General features: G+C 40.9%; 1 protein-coding gene and 1 long non-coding RNA gene across 3 annotated transcripts in view; one reads left to right on the plus strand and one right to left on the minus strand.

Annotated features, from left to right (window-relative positions):
• Nucleotides 1-12,126, minus strand: part of LOC309542824 — a 71,630-nt gene extending 59,504 nt beyond the window's left edge. Inside the window, exons 1-2 of the long non-coding RNA XR_014224458.1 lie at nucleotides 11,315-12,126; nucleotides 11,010-11,169 (exon numbers count right to left, since the gene is read on the minus strand). This is a non-coding gene — a long non-coding RNA (uncharacterized lncRNA). The remainder of the gene's footprint in view (nucleotides 1-11,009; nucleotides 11,170-11,314) is intronic.
• The window catches only part of PRKD1 (protein kinase D1), a 94,316-nt gene extending 80,208 nt beyond the window's left edge, over nucleotides 1-14,108 (plus strand). For both annotated transcript variants that reach the window (XM_082239573.1, XM_082239574.1), the window contains 9 exons: nucleotides 321-600; nucleotides 1,269-1,321; nucleotides 2,287-2,359; nucleotides 4,358-4,464; nucleotides 5,987-6,148; nucleotides 7,470-7,568; nucleotides 10,308-10,575; nucleotides 12,133-12,218; nucleotides 13,060-14,108. In XM_082239573.1, coding sequence (XP_082095699.1) covers nucleotides 321-600; nucleotides 1,269-1,321; nucleotides 2,287-2,359; nucleotides 4,358-4,464; nucleotides 5,987-6,148; nucleotides 7,470-7,568; nucleotides 10,308-10,575; nucleotides 12,133-12,218; nucleotides 13,060-13,278 — 1,347 coding nt within the window. In that variant the 3' untranslated portion in view covers nucleotides 13,279-14,108. The remainder of the gene's footprint in view (nucleotides 1-320; nucleotides 601-1,268; nucleotides 1,322-2,286; nucleotides 2,360-4,357; nucleotides 4,465-5,986; nucleotides 6,149-7,469; nucleotides 7,569-10,307; nucleotides 10,576-12,132; nucleotides 12,219-13,059) is intronic.
• Nucleotides 14,109-15,376: the final 1,268 nt, after the last annotated feature.

The raw sequence follows: 15,376 nt of genomic DNA on the forward strand, positions 1-15,376 counted from the left end.
GGACCATGTTCTGAAAATGTTGCAGTTTTGTCCACACCAGCTCTCTTCGTCCACAAAATCACTCCTTGCCACCTCTACCTCCTGAAACACCTTTCCCTTCCCTTCCCTGTCAAACAGCCCTGGGGTCAGCAGATTTCCTCCTTTCACTTTCTCCTTCTCTGTCAACATCTTGTAATTGTCAGCCCAGGGAGCCATCAGAAAAGCATGAATCCCAAAAGCTGGCGATGAGTCTCAGAAACTGTAATCAAGTAGGTGTTTGAAGTACTCTTTGTTCATGAGAAAGTGTTTTCAAAATTAATCGCCATTATCATTTTTCACAGGAAATTCCATTGTCTGAGATTTTATCTCTGGAACCTGCAAAAAACTTCAACTTAATGCCACAGGAAGCTAACCCCCATTGCTTTGAAATAACCACAGCAAATGTCGTATACTACGTCGGGGAAAATGTGGAAAACCTGCCAAGCCCTCCAGCTAATAACCATGTTCTCCCAAGTGGTTGTGGCCTAGATGTTGCAAAGATGTGGGAGATGGCAATCCAGCATGCCCTCATGCCTGTTATTCCCAAAGGGGCATCCACTGGTTCAGGACCAAGTCTACACCGTAAGCTAATTAATTTTCTACTTTAAAATAAGCCACTGGATGAAACCATGTGGACTAGACCCTCTTTGTTGGCAGTATAAGTACGTTGTGCAATTTTACGCGGACACTTTGGTGTATACATTATTCGAAGGTAAGCAGCTAGGGACATCAACCTTTCACTTATGCTGTTATTATCCAGCATGTGGTTTCCAAGGAGGTTTAACACGTACTCTGATGTCTGGATATCATGATGGTTATACAGATTAATTTCGCACAAGATCAGTGTAGGGGTGAATCCCATCCCTCAGTCCCCAGACCGTTGCAGGAGCTGTGAAAGGCTGTGGACATATTGCTGTGGAATCACAGATCAGGCAGTATTACTTCAGAACCAAAAATATTTCCTAATGGATGGTGTCGTTAGGTTCAGGAATGTTATACCTCTGCTATATAACAACATCAATTTAATAATAACTGTATATCACATACATCATTATCCAGAAGGGGAGGCTCATTCTAGAAGAAGAGGTACCTTCCTCCAACACACCTCATCCCTGAGCCCATCACTGCCGTAATACTGTGAGGATCACGGTATTATGGCAGTGGGGCTTTCCTCTACCACACTTAAGTAGTGGATTCATATCATTCTGTGCATTCACAGCAGAAGTAATTTCCATACATTTTCTTTCTAGGAAATATATCCATCAGCATCTCGGTGTCTAATTGCCAGGTCCAAGAAAATGTGGTAAGTTTTCTCAGTGTTTGTGACAGATGTGATAGAACTCAGCTTGCAAAGTCATTGATCTGTTTGGAAAACTTTGAGACGATGTCTAATTGGGCATTTTCTTTAGAGAAGGACAAAAAAAGTCGCCATTGAAGAAATGATTTTCACAGCAGCTTTGATTTTTGGTTTCCAGTTTTTTTGAAAAAGGCCAAAATCTTGGGGGTCAATTTATATTCCTCTTTTGTAGCACCACAGTAAGATTACACCAATGTAAGTGGTCTGAGATTAGAACCATATGAAACGGTTGTATTATATTTTCCACTGAATTCCAGTTGCACAATCACAAGTGGGGAGAGTGCTGTTGTGTTTCACTCTTGCTTTCAGGCTTCTGGTTGGCCTCTGTGAGAACAAGATGCTCAACTAGACTGGCCTGATCCAGTGGGCTCTTATGTTAACCGCACAAGTCCATTTACTTGGACTTGTTGAAATCCCACCTTCCTTTTTGGAATTCAGTTGATACAGGGAACCTTCCAAATAACCTAGGGCCTACACTACATTCCATCATTGGAATGTGATGGAGTTTAGAGCCCTTTAGAAGAGTTGCCTCTCCCCACCTCACAGACTCACAAACCCAAAGTTTCTTCAGAGTAGGGAAGAAAGTATGCAGAGTTCTTAAATGCTACTGAACATGTGATGGGTATTTGGTAGCTCCTTCACTTCTGTTGATGCCTAGTAACTTTGAATGTACTGCGTGTCTGCACAAACATTCAGGGTCCATTTATACACTTCAGGAAGGACCAAAGTCATTGCACATAATTCCAAAATGAAGCCAGATAGGTTCTGATGCGTTGCCTTACCAGAACATGACTTCTGCCACCGAACTGCATTTTTAATGGAATTCAGCAGCATTTCTGTCCAATCGTTTTCTGAATTGACTTTATTTCCATACTCATCATGTTTAACATGCAACATCTTTGTACTAACAGGATATCAGTACAGTATACCAAATCTTTCCAGATGAGGTGCTGGGATCAGGACAGTTTGGAATTGTTTATGGAGGTAAGACTGGCATCCCACTGTCATACTCGGAGAAGATTGCCTGAAATCATTGGACAAATCATTGTCAAATCATTGGACAATCCTAATCCCACTAACCTGGGAGTAAGACCCATGGAATATGGTTAGGATGACTACTCAGGTGTGTCTGAAATTCTACACAAGCTCTAAAACTTCATTAAAGTTTTCCAGATCATTGCAATTAAGATGGTGCCCGCCCTGTGGAACGCCCTCCCTTCAGATGTGAAGGAAATAAGCAACTATCTTCTCTTTAAAAGACATCTGAAGGCAGCCCTGTTTAGGGAAGTTTTTAATATTTAATGTTGTATTGTTTTTAACACTTGATTGGAAGCCGCCCAGAGTGGCTGGGGAAACTCAGCCAGATGGGCAGGGTATAAATAAATAAATTATTATTATTATTATTATTATTATTATTATTATTATTATTATTATTAGCTTTGCAAGAGGTTGACCAAAGTGGTGGCGAGAGGGCTACAGAGCCAGTCTGGCACTCCTGCCAATGCATTGCCCATGTAAACAGCAGGGCCACGGCTAAGTTCTTCAGTGAGGAACTGGCAACAAGTCTCTGCCAGTTCCAATTAGTTTGCTCATATGCCTGCACGTCCCCAGTCCTATTCTCTTGTTTAGAAGCCATTGTAGGTTAACTCCCACTGGTTAGGATAGTAGTAGCAGCACTGATGGAAAAGTAATTTTTAACACACTGATAAAATTCCTCAACCTCTGAAAGAAGCAAATACAGTTACAACACAACATTAGTGAATTATATATGTGTGTGTGTAATTGTAACATACAATTTAATACAAAATATGTATAATATATAAATAATAAAAATAATATTAATGCATCATATAATTACAAGTACTTGGCAATCATTTTTAATGATTTTATGCAATTTCATGCACATTTTTTTAAAAAAGAAGACAAGTTTAAAATTATTGGAAATTCCACAACAACGTAAAAAGTGAATATTTTATGTCATCATTTGCCATGTAAAACTAAATTATATTAATTTAACCAGAATATATTTTGAGTTCCCAAGTCATGTGACAACATTTCAGCACCCCTCATTTTGGGAATTTCGAAAGTTGAAATATTAAACACACTATGTACACAGATGGATTGCTGGGAAAGGTGTCCTGTATTCTTCCAGACCAGGGGTCAGCAAACTTTTTCAGCAGGGGGCCGGTCCAATATCCCTCAGATCTTGTGGGGGGCTGGACTATATTTTTTTGGGGGGAAATGAACAAATTCCTGTGCCCCACAAATAACCAAGCGATGCATTTTAAATAAAAGGACATATTCTGTTCATGTAAAAACACCAGGCAGGCCCCACAAATAACCCAGAGATGCATTTTAAATAAAAGGACACATTCTACTCATGTAAAAACATGCTGATTCCTGGGCCATCCGCAGGCCGGATTGAGAAGGTGATTGGGTCAGATCTGGCCTCCGGGCCTTAGGTTGCCTACCCATGTTCCAGACCTTTCCCTCCTATGACATGATGGGAGTCCTGTGGATACAGGGTTCTTTGTACTATAAACAATGCCTATTTATTTAGTGGTGCTGGATTACATACCAAATTTATGGGCCAAACTAGATGTGAATGTCACACAAGCTTTTCATATTCCTTTTTATTAAAGGCAGGACTCAGGATGCATACTAATGCAGAAGACTAGGGTGGGGTAGGGGAGGGATAATGGGCTTTTCACCCTTTCCCCTTGCACATTTTTCTTCTTCTAAAATTGACCTTCCTGATTTTTACCTATAAAAGGAAATATACTGGTCCTTTTTTGCCTCGAAATCTGTCTTAACAATTTCATGAAATTAAAGAAAGAAGTCTGAATGGTTTAGAGCATTCTTGTCTCAGAGGATACCTTGACAGTTAGGTTTTGTATAAAACACACAAAAAATACTTGAGTTCTGGAAAGGTGATGCTTCTCAGAGCTGATCATGTTAATTGGCATATTTTTCATCAAACAGGAAAACATCGCAAAACAGGAAGAGATGTAGCAATTAAAATCATTGACAAACTGAGATTTCCAACTAAGCAAGAAAGCCAACTTCGTAATGAGGTTGCAATTTTACAGGTATCTTTTATTTAATTACCAATTATATCCTGTATGTATTTAATTTAGAGCAGGGCAATAAAACTCTTTGAGAACAGGTTTCGGCAGTAGGAATCTATGTACCTCATTAAGCATTGGAACTACAGATAAAGTTTTCAAGTGATGTCTCTTTCTGAAATAATGTCTAATCTGCATTAAATATAGGAACTTTGCACCAAAAATTTCAGCAGTTTGCTAATCTGCATAGTCAGAAATAAATTTGCTTTTGAGATAATCTAGCACAATTACCCAGTGGCTGTTACGAGATCCTGTTGTGTGTCTCTGCACATGTGGTAACAAAAATAAAGCATTGTCAGCCCAATTTATTGTGCTATGAGTTGAGTTAGGGCTGCATTCCTAAGTTTTGCTTCGTATACCGTAAGCCTACAACTTATGCACATTTAACTTGTGTGCGTTCAAGTTTACACATGTGGCAAAAATCTTTTAAGAAATTCAAAAGTGGGTGGAAAGCGGGTGAGATTCTGGGGGAAATGACTTTGGCCTCCCACCCACCATTGAACCCATTGTATTTTGACTATACACGATTTTGCCTTTAAGCTCTATCCCTGGAACATAACCCCCACGTAAGTTGAGGACTTACTGTATAAAGGTAAAGGGACCCCAGACCATTAGGTCCAGTGGTGACCGACTCTGGGGTTGCAGCGCTCATCTCACTTTATTGGCCAAGTGAGCCAGTGTACAGCTTCTGGGTCATGTGGCCAGCATGACTAAGTCGCTTCCGGCGAACCAGAGCAGCGCACAGAAATGCTGTTTACCTTCCCGCAGGAGCGGTACCTATTTATCTACTTGTACTTTGACGTGCTTTTGATCTGCTAGGTTGGCAGGAGCAGGGACCGAGCAACGGGAGCTCACCCCGTCGCGGGGATTCGAACCGCCGACCTTCTGATCGGCAAGTCCTTTAACCCACAGCGCCACCCACGTCCCTTTTTACTGTATACCAATAGGGAACTCATTCTCTGAGCTCCAATCCATATATAACATGAGGGGGGGATATCAGCAGGTTGGGATGTCTTCCAAACAAAAACCTAATAGAGAAACCTCCCAAAATCACTTAACAAGGACTGATCACACTTGGTGGGCATGGACTGTTGATGATGCAAAGTTGATGCAAGGTTGATATGCAAGGTATGGGATTGCTTTTAAGATCCAAGAGCAGAGTACTGGAAACAACCTGAGGATAACATGGCTCAATTCTGATACTCTGAAAGAAATCGATTTGGACAAGGTCTCATTTCCATATAGAAGTTTAAAACGTTATCAATGACAAAGCATATTTTTGATAGTTTCTAAGCACATTTGGGCTGTCCTGTTAAACTTTGCATAGCAAATCATTGGTGGCATAATTCTGGCTGTTTATATTTTTATACTGGTGCCAAAGGGCTTGAAAAATGAATGGCTATGTCATTACCTAATGTTTCCTGAGCCTTGTCATTGGACCTAAACAAATCGGGCTCATTCAAATAGTGTTTTTCTTTGTTCATAGAATCTGCATCACCTGGGGGTTGTAAATTTGGAATGCATGTTTGAGACACCAGAAAGAGTGTTTGTTGTTATGGAGAAGCTCCATGGAGACATGCTGGAGATGATCTTGTCAAGTGAAAAAGGGAGGTTGCCAGAGCGAATCACCAAGTTTTTAATTACGCAGGTAAGGGCCCATTAAGCAGTGTCAAATGTTTTCTTTTTCTATGATATTCACGTCATAGCTCAGACAGCACAGCATGAGACTCTTAATCTCAGGGCTGTGAGTTTGAGCTCCATGTTGGGCAAAAGATTCCTGCACTGCAGGGGGTTGGACTAGATGACCCTTCTGGGGCCTTCCAACACTACAGCTCTATGATTTTATACCCTTGAAATGGATAGCAGGTCACAATGTGGGTGAAGGTTTAAAGAGTGAGAGCTGTCCAGAGTGGGTAAAGTCTAATTAGGGTAACTTCCTTTTGCATTGCTAGCATGGCTTTATCAAGTTGACTGGGTGCTGTGCCTTTCTCTGTATCTTCCCTCTGATAAAGACTAGTTGTCGCCTGCTTGACCGTATTGTTCTGAGCTTAATGTACGATGGTAACCACAAATCATGACCTACAGTGCATCTCTCAGGTGTGGTACTTGGAAGTCTACACCAAATCCTTCTTGCATGTTGGGGCTAGCATGTAGCCTGCATGTCTCCGATGGACCCATCTCCTCTCCATCTCTGACACAGGCAGGGGTGCTTAACCAAGTTAGCCAGCAAAACATTTGGGAGACCATTCCTATGGGTTCAAAGAAGCTGTGCTAGTGCTCAGAACTTGGGTGCCCAATAAGTGCCAGATATGACTGATGGCTACATTGCCTCAGTTTGTTCTTTATAATCCATAAATATTCTCACCTGGTTTGCAGCTATATGCAAGCTAGTATGGTTAGGTGTGCTATATATATATATATGTATGGCATTCAGCCCCTAGTTCTGATTTAGATAGTGGCAAAGACCTCTTAGAATTAAGCTTATAGCTCACATTATATGCAGCATTCTCTCCTCCACCAACCATGGGATGACTCTGAGAGGTTGTGAATGCCTCCTAATTTTCCCCCCACTCCCCCATTTTCCAGATTAAAATTTTGCTCCCATTATAATAGATAGTACCAGCCTTTAAATTTCTGGAGTTGTCTGTACCCCAACTGCTGATCACTAAAGTTGGAGAACTTCCTCTAACGAATAAGAGCACAGCTGTACGTGCTGCTAAAAGAATGCTTTGTAATAATAGTAGGAAGTATTGCTACTTGAGGATGCCTTTAAAATTAAGTCCCTTGTGATTTATATTCCTGTTTATTTACACAGCTTGGAATAAGAGCATAAAATCGCATGAATTAAGCTGTTGTGCTTGAGCTTGCTTGCGCTTGCTACTTTTCATCTCGTCTCTGGGAAAAACATTGAAACAGAAGTAAATATTGTGCAAACTATGTTACAAGAGGGCTGGTTTGTTTCTTTATAGATCCTGGTTGCTTTGAGACATCTTCATTTTAAAAACATTGTTCATTGTGATCTCAAACCTGAAAATGTGTTGCTGGCATCTGCTGATCCTTTCCCACAGGCAAGTAGAAATAAATTCACATTGTACAGGTAACATACAGTTCCTTTAGATAAAGCCAAATGATTGTTGAATGCCACACCAATCTCTATGTGGTAAGAGACTCCAGGGGTCTAGCTATTTACCTGGGGTTTGGTTCCCTTGGAATGAGGGACAGCAGAGACAGTGGTGTCTTTAGGAAATATGGTTTATTTACACATGTGTACAAGCTGAGCCTACAATGGAGGGACTCACAGCGTTAACACCCCAGAAGAATCTTGCTTCTCCCACAGCCATAGCCTTGGATTCCAGCCAAAAGCAGGCATGGCTCTGTCTGTCAGCTGCCCATCCTGCTGCTAGCTTCTAGCTCACACCCCTCAACTCTGGATTTTTCTTTCTAATTATCAGACAGTTGAGGGAGGGGGGGGCACCCATTGTTGTTTGGCACAGAGCCACTTCCTTTGTTACCTTAGCAACCCATGCTTAGGGACCATTTCCAAGAAACTTGTCTGGCTATTGCAGCAGTTGGATTCTTGTTGGAACCAGGAATTAGGAGGGACCCGGGCAAAACCCCCTCAAACTCACAACACTATTATTACTAAGAGATTTGTGCTTTGTTCTTTTTCGGTTTGATAAATAGGTGAAATGGCTTGATTTAGTCAAGCACTCACCTAATACCTAACAAGTCCCTTTTACCTCTGCATATGCAAATTAATGACTCTACTCTGCAGTCTGAGCTGTATATACACAGACCAGACCACATGAAGATACCACTTGCTTCCACTTGGTACACTGGTACACAAATCTGCTGTAGTCAAGAGGAAAGTAGGAAACAGGTGTGTCCTTATTTTCAGCAGCCTCCCCAAGTCTCTAAAGGTAAAGGTAAAGGGACCCCTGACTATTGGGTCCAGTCGTGACCAACTCTGGGGTTGCGGCACTCATCTCGCTTTATTGGCTGAGGGAGCCAGCATACAGCTTCTGGGTCATGTGGCCAGCCACTTCTGGCGAACCAGAGCAGTGCACGGAAACGCCATTTACCTTCCCGCCGGAGCGGTACCTATTTATCTACTTGCACTTTGATGTGCTTTCAAACTGCTATGTGGGCAGGAGCAGGGACCGAGCAATGGGAGCTCACCCTGTCCGAACCACCGACCTTCTGATTGGCAAGTCCTAGGCTCTGTGGTTTAACCCACAGCGCCACCCATGTCCCCCCCCCAAGTCTCCAATCTATCCCAATTGGTTGTTTTTTAAAATGTGAAGAAGAGTAGCAGAGATATCTCCCCCCCACACACACACTATATCTGCAAGTGCCAATAAGTTTTTGGGTGCACCCAGATGTGCGTAATTTCAACAATGAACCTGCTGTGGAAGTGCATTTGCCTAAAAAAGCTAAAATATGTTCTTACTGTGTATAGCCAAAGCCTGCTATCAAAGTTGCGAATGGCTGGCTTCCTTTGACATAATGATGTGGTCACTTCCTCTGGAGCAGTTTTTCAAGTTGGGGAAAAAATATTGAAGGCTGTTTTTGTTTTTAAAGTCAAGCAACAAACATACAAGTAATCGGAGGTATTATCCTGTGCTTTAAAACATTGTATAAACAGGCAGTTTGCATGAAGCACAGAGGAAGGGGGAAGACAATCAACTGCACATCGTTGCATCTGTCATTGATATTTCAAATACAGCAGGAAGCTGGGCTCATCTTGCTGGGGAAACATGATATAACTCTTGGGTTTGTGGACATTTAGTACACCTACGTGACTCTGCATTTACTAGGGGCGTGCAATGGGTTTGTGTTGGAGCCAGATAACAAAGCAAATGAGGGTGATTTTGAGGTCTCTCCCCCTCTACCAGTTTGAAAGATGGTGTCAATAACACTTCCACTGTGTGAAATAAGGGCTCTCACGAAGCCCTGTGTTCCTCTGTCACTCTGTTTCTGTACTTCACTATATCTTGTTCCTTTATGTTTTCCTGTAAGTTTCTCTTGGTCTGTGTGCTTTGCAAGTATTGAGGCTGTCCAACGTATTGCCTGTGGATCACTGAAGAGCTCAAAGTTGTGGGGGGATTTATTTATTTTTAAGTTAAAAGCTTCAACCTCTAATTGTTTAAAGTAAGTAAGAAAGAGAAAGCCTCTCAGAAATGTGAAACTACTATGGATTATGGAGGAAAGTCAATCCCTTTCATTTCCCCCCATAAAAAACCCCTGAACCTATTTGTCTACATTTTGGGGGGTGTTCCCATGCTTGTAAATGTAATACAGTTGGCTCAAAGTGGTGAAAAGTTATAGCTGCTTTTAGTTTTGCAGTGAAGAACGCAGCTTCAGTTTACACAGAGCGACACAGAACCCAAAACATAAACTGAAACTGAAGGAACACAGGGCGGCATAGAAAGAGATTGGATTTTTTTTTTTTAAATGCAGTTACAAGGTGAATGTTGAGGCCCATACATTGGCTAACACACTTTCCTTACCCCTTCTCTATTGTATCCCCAAACTGTAGGGACTGGTTCTGTCCTTTTTGAATACACTGCTAGGCACTATGGACTACATATGGTTTTACTTTGTAATAACGATAGGCCTTTTGGAAAGACTGTTGTCTGCTTGAAACATTCTTTGCTCAGTTATGTGGGGGAGAAACAGCTTTAGCACATGCTAAATTGACTTATAGATAACACAAGCACCGTGTTGACTTGTACATTGTTTCTTTGAAAAACATCGGAATAAAACAAAAAATACAAATTTTAATATAATGGCTTTATACTAAACAGGTGAAACTTTGCGACTTTGGTTTTGCACGGATCATTGGAGAGAAATCATTCAGACGTTCAGTTGTGGGTACGCCAGCCTATCTCGCTCCCGAAGTCCTGAGAAACAAAGGGTACAATAGATCATTAGATATGTGGTCTGTGGGGGTTATTATCTATGTCAGCCTTAGTGGCACGTTTCCATTCAATGAAGATGAGGACATTCATGATCAAATCCAGAATGCTGCTTTTATGTACCCACCGAACCCCTGGAAGGAAATCTCACATGAAGGTATTTTTTTTTAATTCTAGTACATACATATTTGAGAAGAATCAAAATATTTACTTATTTTTTATAGAAAATATAGATTTCATCTTTTCACACTAGCTTCCCAAAGCAGCTAACCACCATTTTAAAAAATGATCATAAATACAATAAAAATATTCAATTAATTCCTCCTCAAGGTAGACCAGTTGAAAGAAAAGAGCCTTAGTGAATCATGTCCATTAACCTCAAGGGGTCGGGTCTGAGTAAGACATTCTGAGTATGACTAAAACTGAATACCACCCAATAAAATCACTTTCTAAAACTCATCTGCTCATTTTTTTACTGTGTTTATATAGATGCTCAATAACAGGAGTTCTCTGGGTAGCTCTTAAAGCACCAAATAAATAAATAAACAAATAAACAAATACCAATAAAATACATTGTGAAACAAGAAAAACCATGAAAATTAGAAAAGTGAAACTAAAAATTAATCTGAGAGGCCCAAACCGTTAAACATAGATTGTTTAAAAGGTCTGACTGAAAAGGTGAACGAACTTGCTCGGCTGTTTCATAATCAGGGTCCAGTTACTTAAATGGCCCTGTCCCTTACCCACCTTACTTTATATATCAGTGTTCCCCAACCTTGGGCCTCCCGCTGTTTTGGGACTACAATTCCCATCATCCTTGATGATCTGGTCTTGCTAGTGAGGGATGATGGGAGTTGTAGTCCAAAAACAGCTGGAGGCCCAAGGTTGGGGAACACTGTTATATATGATCGAGCCCTTAGAGAAGGGCCTCTGAGAAATATTGTAAGGGTCAAGTGTGTACAATTGCAAAAGTGTGTATTTAAACCCAGCCAAGTGTAAGCTAAAAACTAGAGAATATTGCAGCAGGGGAACAGAACAGAAGGGAAGGTCTCTGCAGTTTGACTCAGCCTCTCTGAGAAGAGAGTTCCTGAGCATGAATGCAGCTGCTAAAAAGAACTCTCCCATGTCCCTGCCAGTCACATTATATTGGCAAGGAGAACCTCTCCTAGAGATCTTAATACACAGACAGATTCATAATGGATTAGACAGTCTTTCAGGTAACCAGGTCCAAAGTTATCTAGGGCTTTTGAAGTAATAATGCATTATTCTTGTAGAGAAAGCTTTCGAAAATTGGAATGGAGATCTATTCACTTTATTGCTGCCTTGCATTTCCTCGCAATATCTCCAATTTCATCTCTCCAAATGCATGGCAATATTATTTGTTATAAGGCAGAGAACAAAATGTATGATTGCTAGGCTACACTGACTAATGTTTTAACTCAGTACAAAGCTGTTTACTATTTTCAGTGATGGACGCTTGATTAGCAAGTTTGGGAGTTGTGAACATTATAGTTGTGTGAGGTAGTAACTTGGAAAAAAGTTGTTTTTATTTATTCATTTTAAAAAATCCAGCTAAATCAACCTGCATGGCTGTCATAAACAGATTTATCAGTTCTGTCTCGCAATGTATTAGTTCTGTCACTGCCTCTGAACCGTATGCGATTTCAAGAGGTATTTGAGAGTGATGTCTTCTGAAATTATGTTTTTTCTCTAGCTATTGATCTCATAAATAATTTGCTGCAAGTGAAAATGAGAAAGCGCTATAGTGTGGACAAGACGTTAAGCCACCCATGGCTACAGGTAATGCTGTAAATTTCATGCCTTTCACCTTGTTTGTAGTGAAGATAGACCAAACGCAGACAAAAAGTTTACCACAGCCACTCCAAAACTTCAGCACAGTTACCTCGATGAAGGCTAAATATTACAATCCCATCCGGAGACTGTGGGAAAGTGTGCCCACTTTGCTAGGCGAGGCCCTGGGAGCCAGGCTGTAACATTAGAATGTTTTCCCTCCACAGGTATTTTGCATACAGTAGGGATCTGGAGCCTATAGCCCTCTAGAGGCTGACTGACTACAACTCCCATCATCCCTGGCTACGTTTCCTATCATTAGTATACAGCATCTTTATGCTGGCCAGGGTCATAGCTCAATGGTTGACCACATGCTCAATCATCAGAGTTTTCCTCTGCTAATCTTGAAGCATAAGAAGTGTGTGTGGAGGAAACAGTTGGCTAAGTTTGCCCTGGTCACCCAATTCCTGTTGTTGCTTGGTGCTGCTCTTGCTTTTTGTTCTCACGCTGTTGAGTTATTTTTGTCTATATTGATTTATTGTCGTTTCATTGTCTTGAAGGCAGAAAGGTGTGGTGAACATACTTACATATACATGCAGAATTTTGAGGGAAAATCCCCATGAACCTCTGGGCCTGGTTCTGGAACGTAGCTTTTCAGAAATACTTTCCAGTGAACCTAGACACATTGATGTGTTCTCATATCCAACGTTTTCACAAAAGATGCTATGAAATTAACACGTGCTGCATCACTTAAATTTTAACAGAATTATGGAGAAACAGGCATCTATAGTATTATCTGTAAGACTGCTTTTCAGATATTAATTTAAGCATGTTGTTTTTCTCCCTACAGGATTACCAAACCTGGCTAGACTTGCGTGAGCTCGAATCTAAAATAGGCGAGCGTTATATCACCCATGAGAGTGATGATTCACGGTGGGAACAGTATGCCGGAGAAAATGGCTTGCAGTATCCAACACACCTTATCAGCCCAAGTGCTAACCACAATGAAAACCCTGAGCCAGAAGAAGCAGAGATGAAAGCCCTCAGTGAGCGTGTCAGCATCCTTTAAATTGCAGCCCTTGTAATCTGTCAAAACACTGTGGAACTAATAAATACATACGGTCATGTTTAACATTTGCTTTGCAGAACTGCCATTATTTTCTGTCAGATGGGAACAAAGCTGTTACTCTGTTACCACCATTGATGTATGGGAGTTGCCAAGACAAATCAACAGAAGCATCCCCCCCCCATTTTGTGTGAGCAACTGTGTTATATTAACAAAAAGTTCCCAGAAACACTCAACCTGTTGTTGTGGATGATTCCTGTTGTACTCGGAGCATTCAAACCTGTCTCCACTGTGCCTTCTCAGACAAGTGTCTCCTCTTACTCATAACTTTGTGGGGTACCATGAAGCATTTGCAGGTGGATCGCTGGTTTTGTGTGCATCATGAAATTAGTATTGTACTTGTTTGCAAACTCTTGAAGAGTAGATTACTACTGCTGTTCTGTGAACAACTTTTAACGTTTTCGATGGGGTTGGGGATTTCTGTTTCTGGTTTTTGCTTTTTGCTGTGGAACAATATGTTGAGATACTGATGCAAGGAAGCATTTTTTTTTTAAATGTAAAAGCAGCACACAGCATTGTAAATTTGCAGATGAGATGCCCTAGCATTTTGGACATTTATATGGATGCCCCCAACCAGTCATGGTGCAACCTCTCTTTAAGCCTAAATGCCTTAGTAATGTAAATTGCAGCCCCTGCTTGTTCTTATGACATGCTGCTGTAACATATACATTTAGAAGCTGGACAATATGTTGCCTTTGTGTATGTTTTGAATAAAATTCTGCTGAAAAATACTTTTTTTAAAAAAAAATATTAAATTACTTTACCAGTCCAAAGACTTGTCAAGCTTGAGGTTCTGTCAAATAAGAATAAGTAATCCTTTTCCAAGCATTACGTTACTGTGATTGTAAAGGTGTTTCACTCCCCCAAAATAATTATTCGTTTATTTCCTTAATTTCATATTCTACCTTTCTTCCAAGGAGCTCAAGGCAGCATATTTATTTATTTTATTTCACAAAATTTATATAACACATGATTGTAATGAAACCTCTAAGCGGTTTCCAGAACCAACACATTATGCATAAAAAGCAACAGTTAGAATTAAAATCGTTTCAAAGATAATTAAAATCGACAGTAAGCAAAAGAGATTATAATACATTTCCGAGTAGGCTTGCTGAAACAAAAATGTTTTAAGCAGGTGCCAAAAAGGGCAATGCAGGAATCTCAACCCGTGGTCCCCATTGCAAGTGTGCTAGCAGTTTTATTGCTGCACCACATGCCATTGTTGAATCCATTGAAATGTTCACTATATAGCTCTGAAACTTCAGTGGAATGAAGAAGAAAAGTACAATAAGAAGAGGCCTTCTGGGTCAGACCAAAAGCCTTCAAAGTCCAGCATTCTGTTCCAACGAGATGCTTGGGGAGGGCCACAATTGCAACGTGAGGACAGCCACCCTCTATTTATAGCCATTTAAAGACATAGCTACCCTCATCCTAGGGTAGTGTACATACAGAAATTGAGGTCTGGGTTTACCTGGCACTTCATGCTTATCCTATAATGTTGTGCACAGGTGTGGTGAGGGCTGTCTCTTTCCTTACCCCTATTAGCAGGTGATAGTGATGGTGACTGAAATATGAAAAGCAGCCAGAGAATCCTTGCAAAGACTTAATAGGTAAGGAGAGAAAGGTAATATGAACACAGTTGCTGTGAACATACAGGTGATTAGGAGAAGGATCAGATGGAAAACTAGCAAGGGGGAAGTAGCTGGAGTCTAAATGACAGGTGTGCCTTATACAGCAAAGGTTTTAAAAGGGTAGACACAGTTATGGGTGGCTCGGCATGACAACCAGCCGTATGTCAGGGACACAAGAGGAGGGTATTGAATGTGATATGCAAAATTACATGTGATGCTCTGGAAGAGAGGGAGTTAATGTTTGGCTTAGACGTGCTGGAAGGAGCAGGGTTGGGTTGAAAAACCTATGTATCCAATGTGCTGATGGATGAGATATCCAGGAAATGCTGGCAAAACAGAGATGGGACTGGATAAGGGTAAGTGGTCAGGAATGGAAAAGAAATATGAGTCCTCAGCATAAAACTATTAAC

This window comes from Podarcis vaucheri (assembly GCF_965113315.1).
Source record: "Podarcis vaucheri genome assembly, chromosome: 1".
Lineage (NCBI taxonomy): Eukaryota > Metazoa > Chordata > Lepidosauria > Squamata > Lacertidae > Podarcis > Podarcis vaucheri.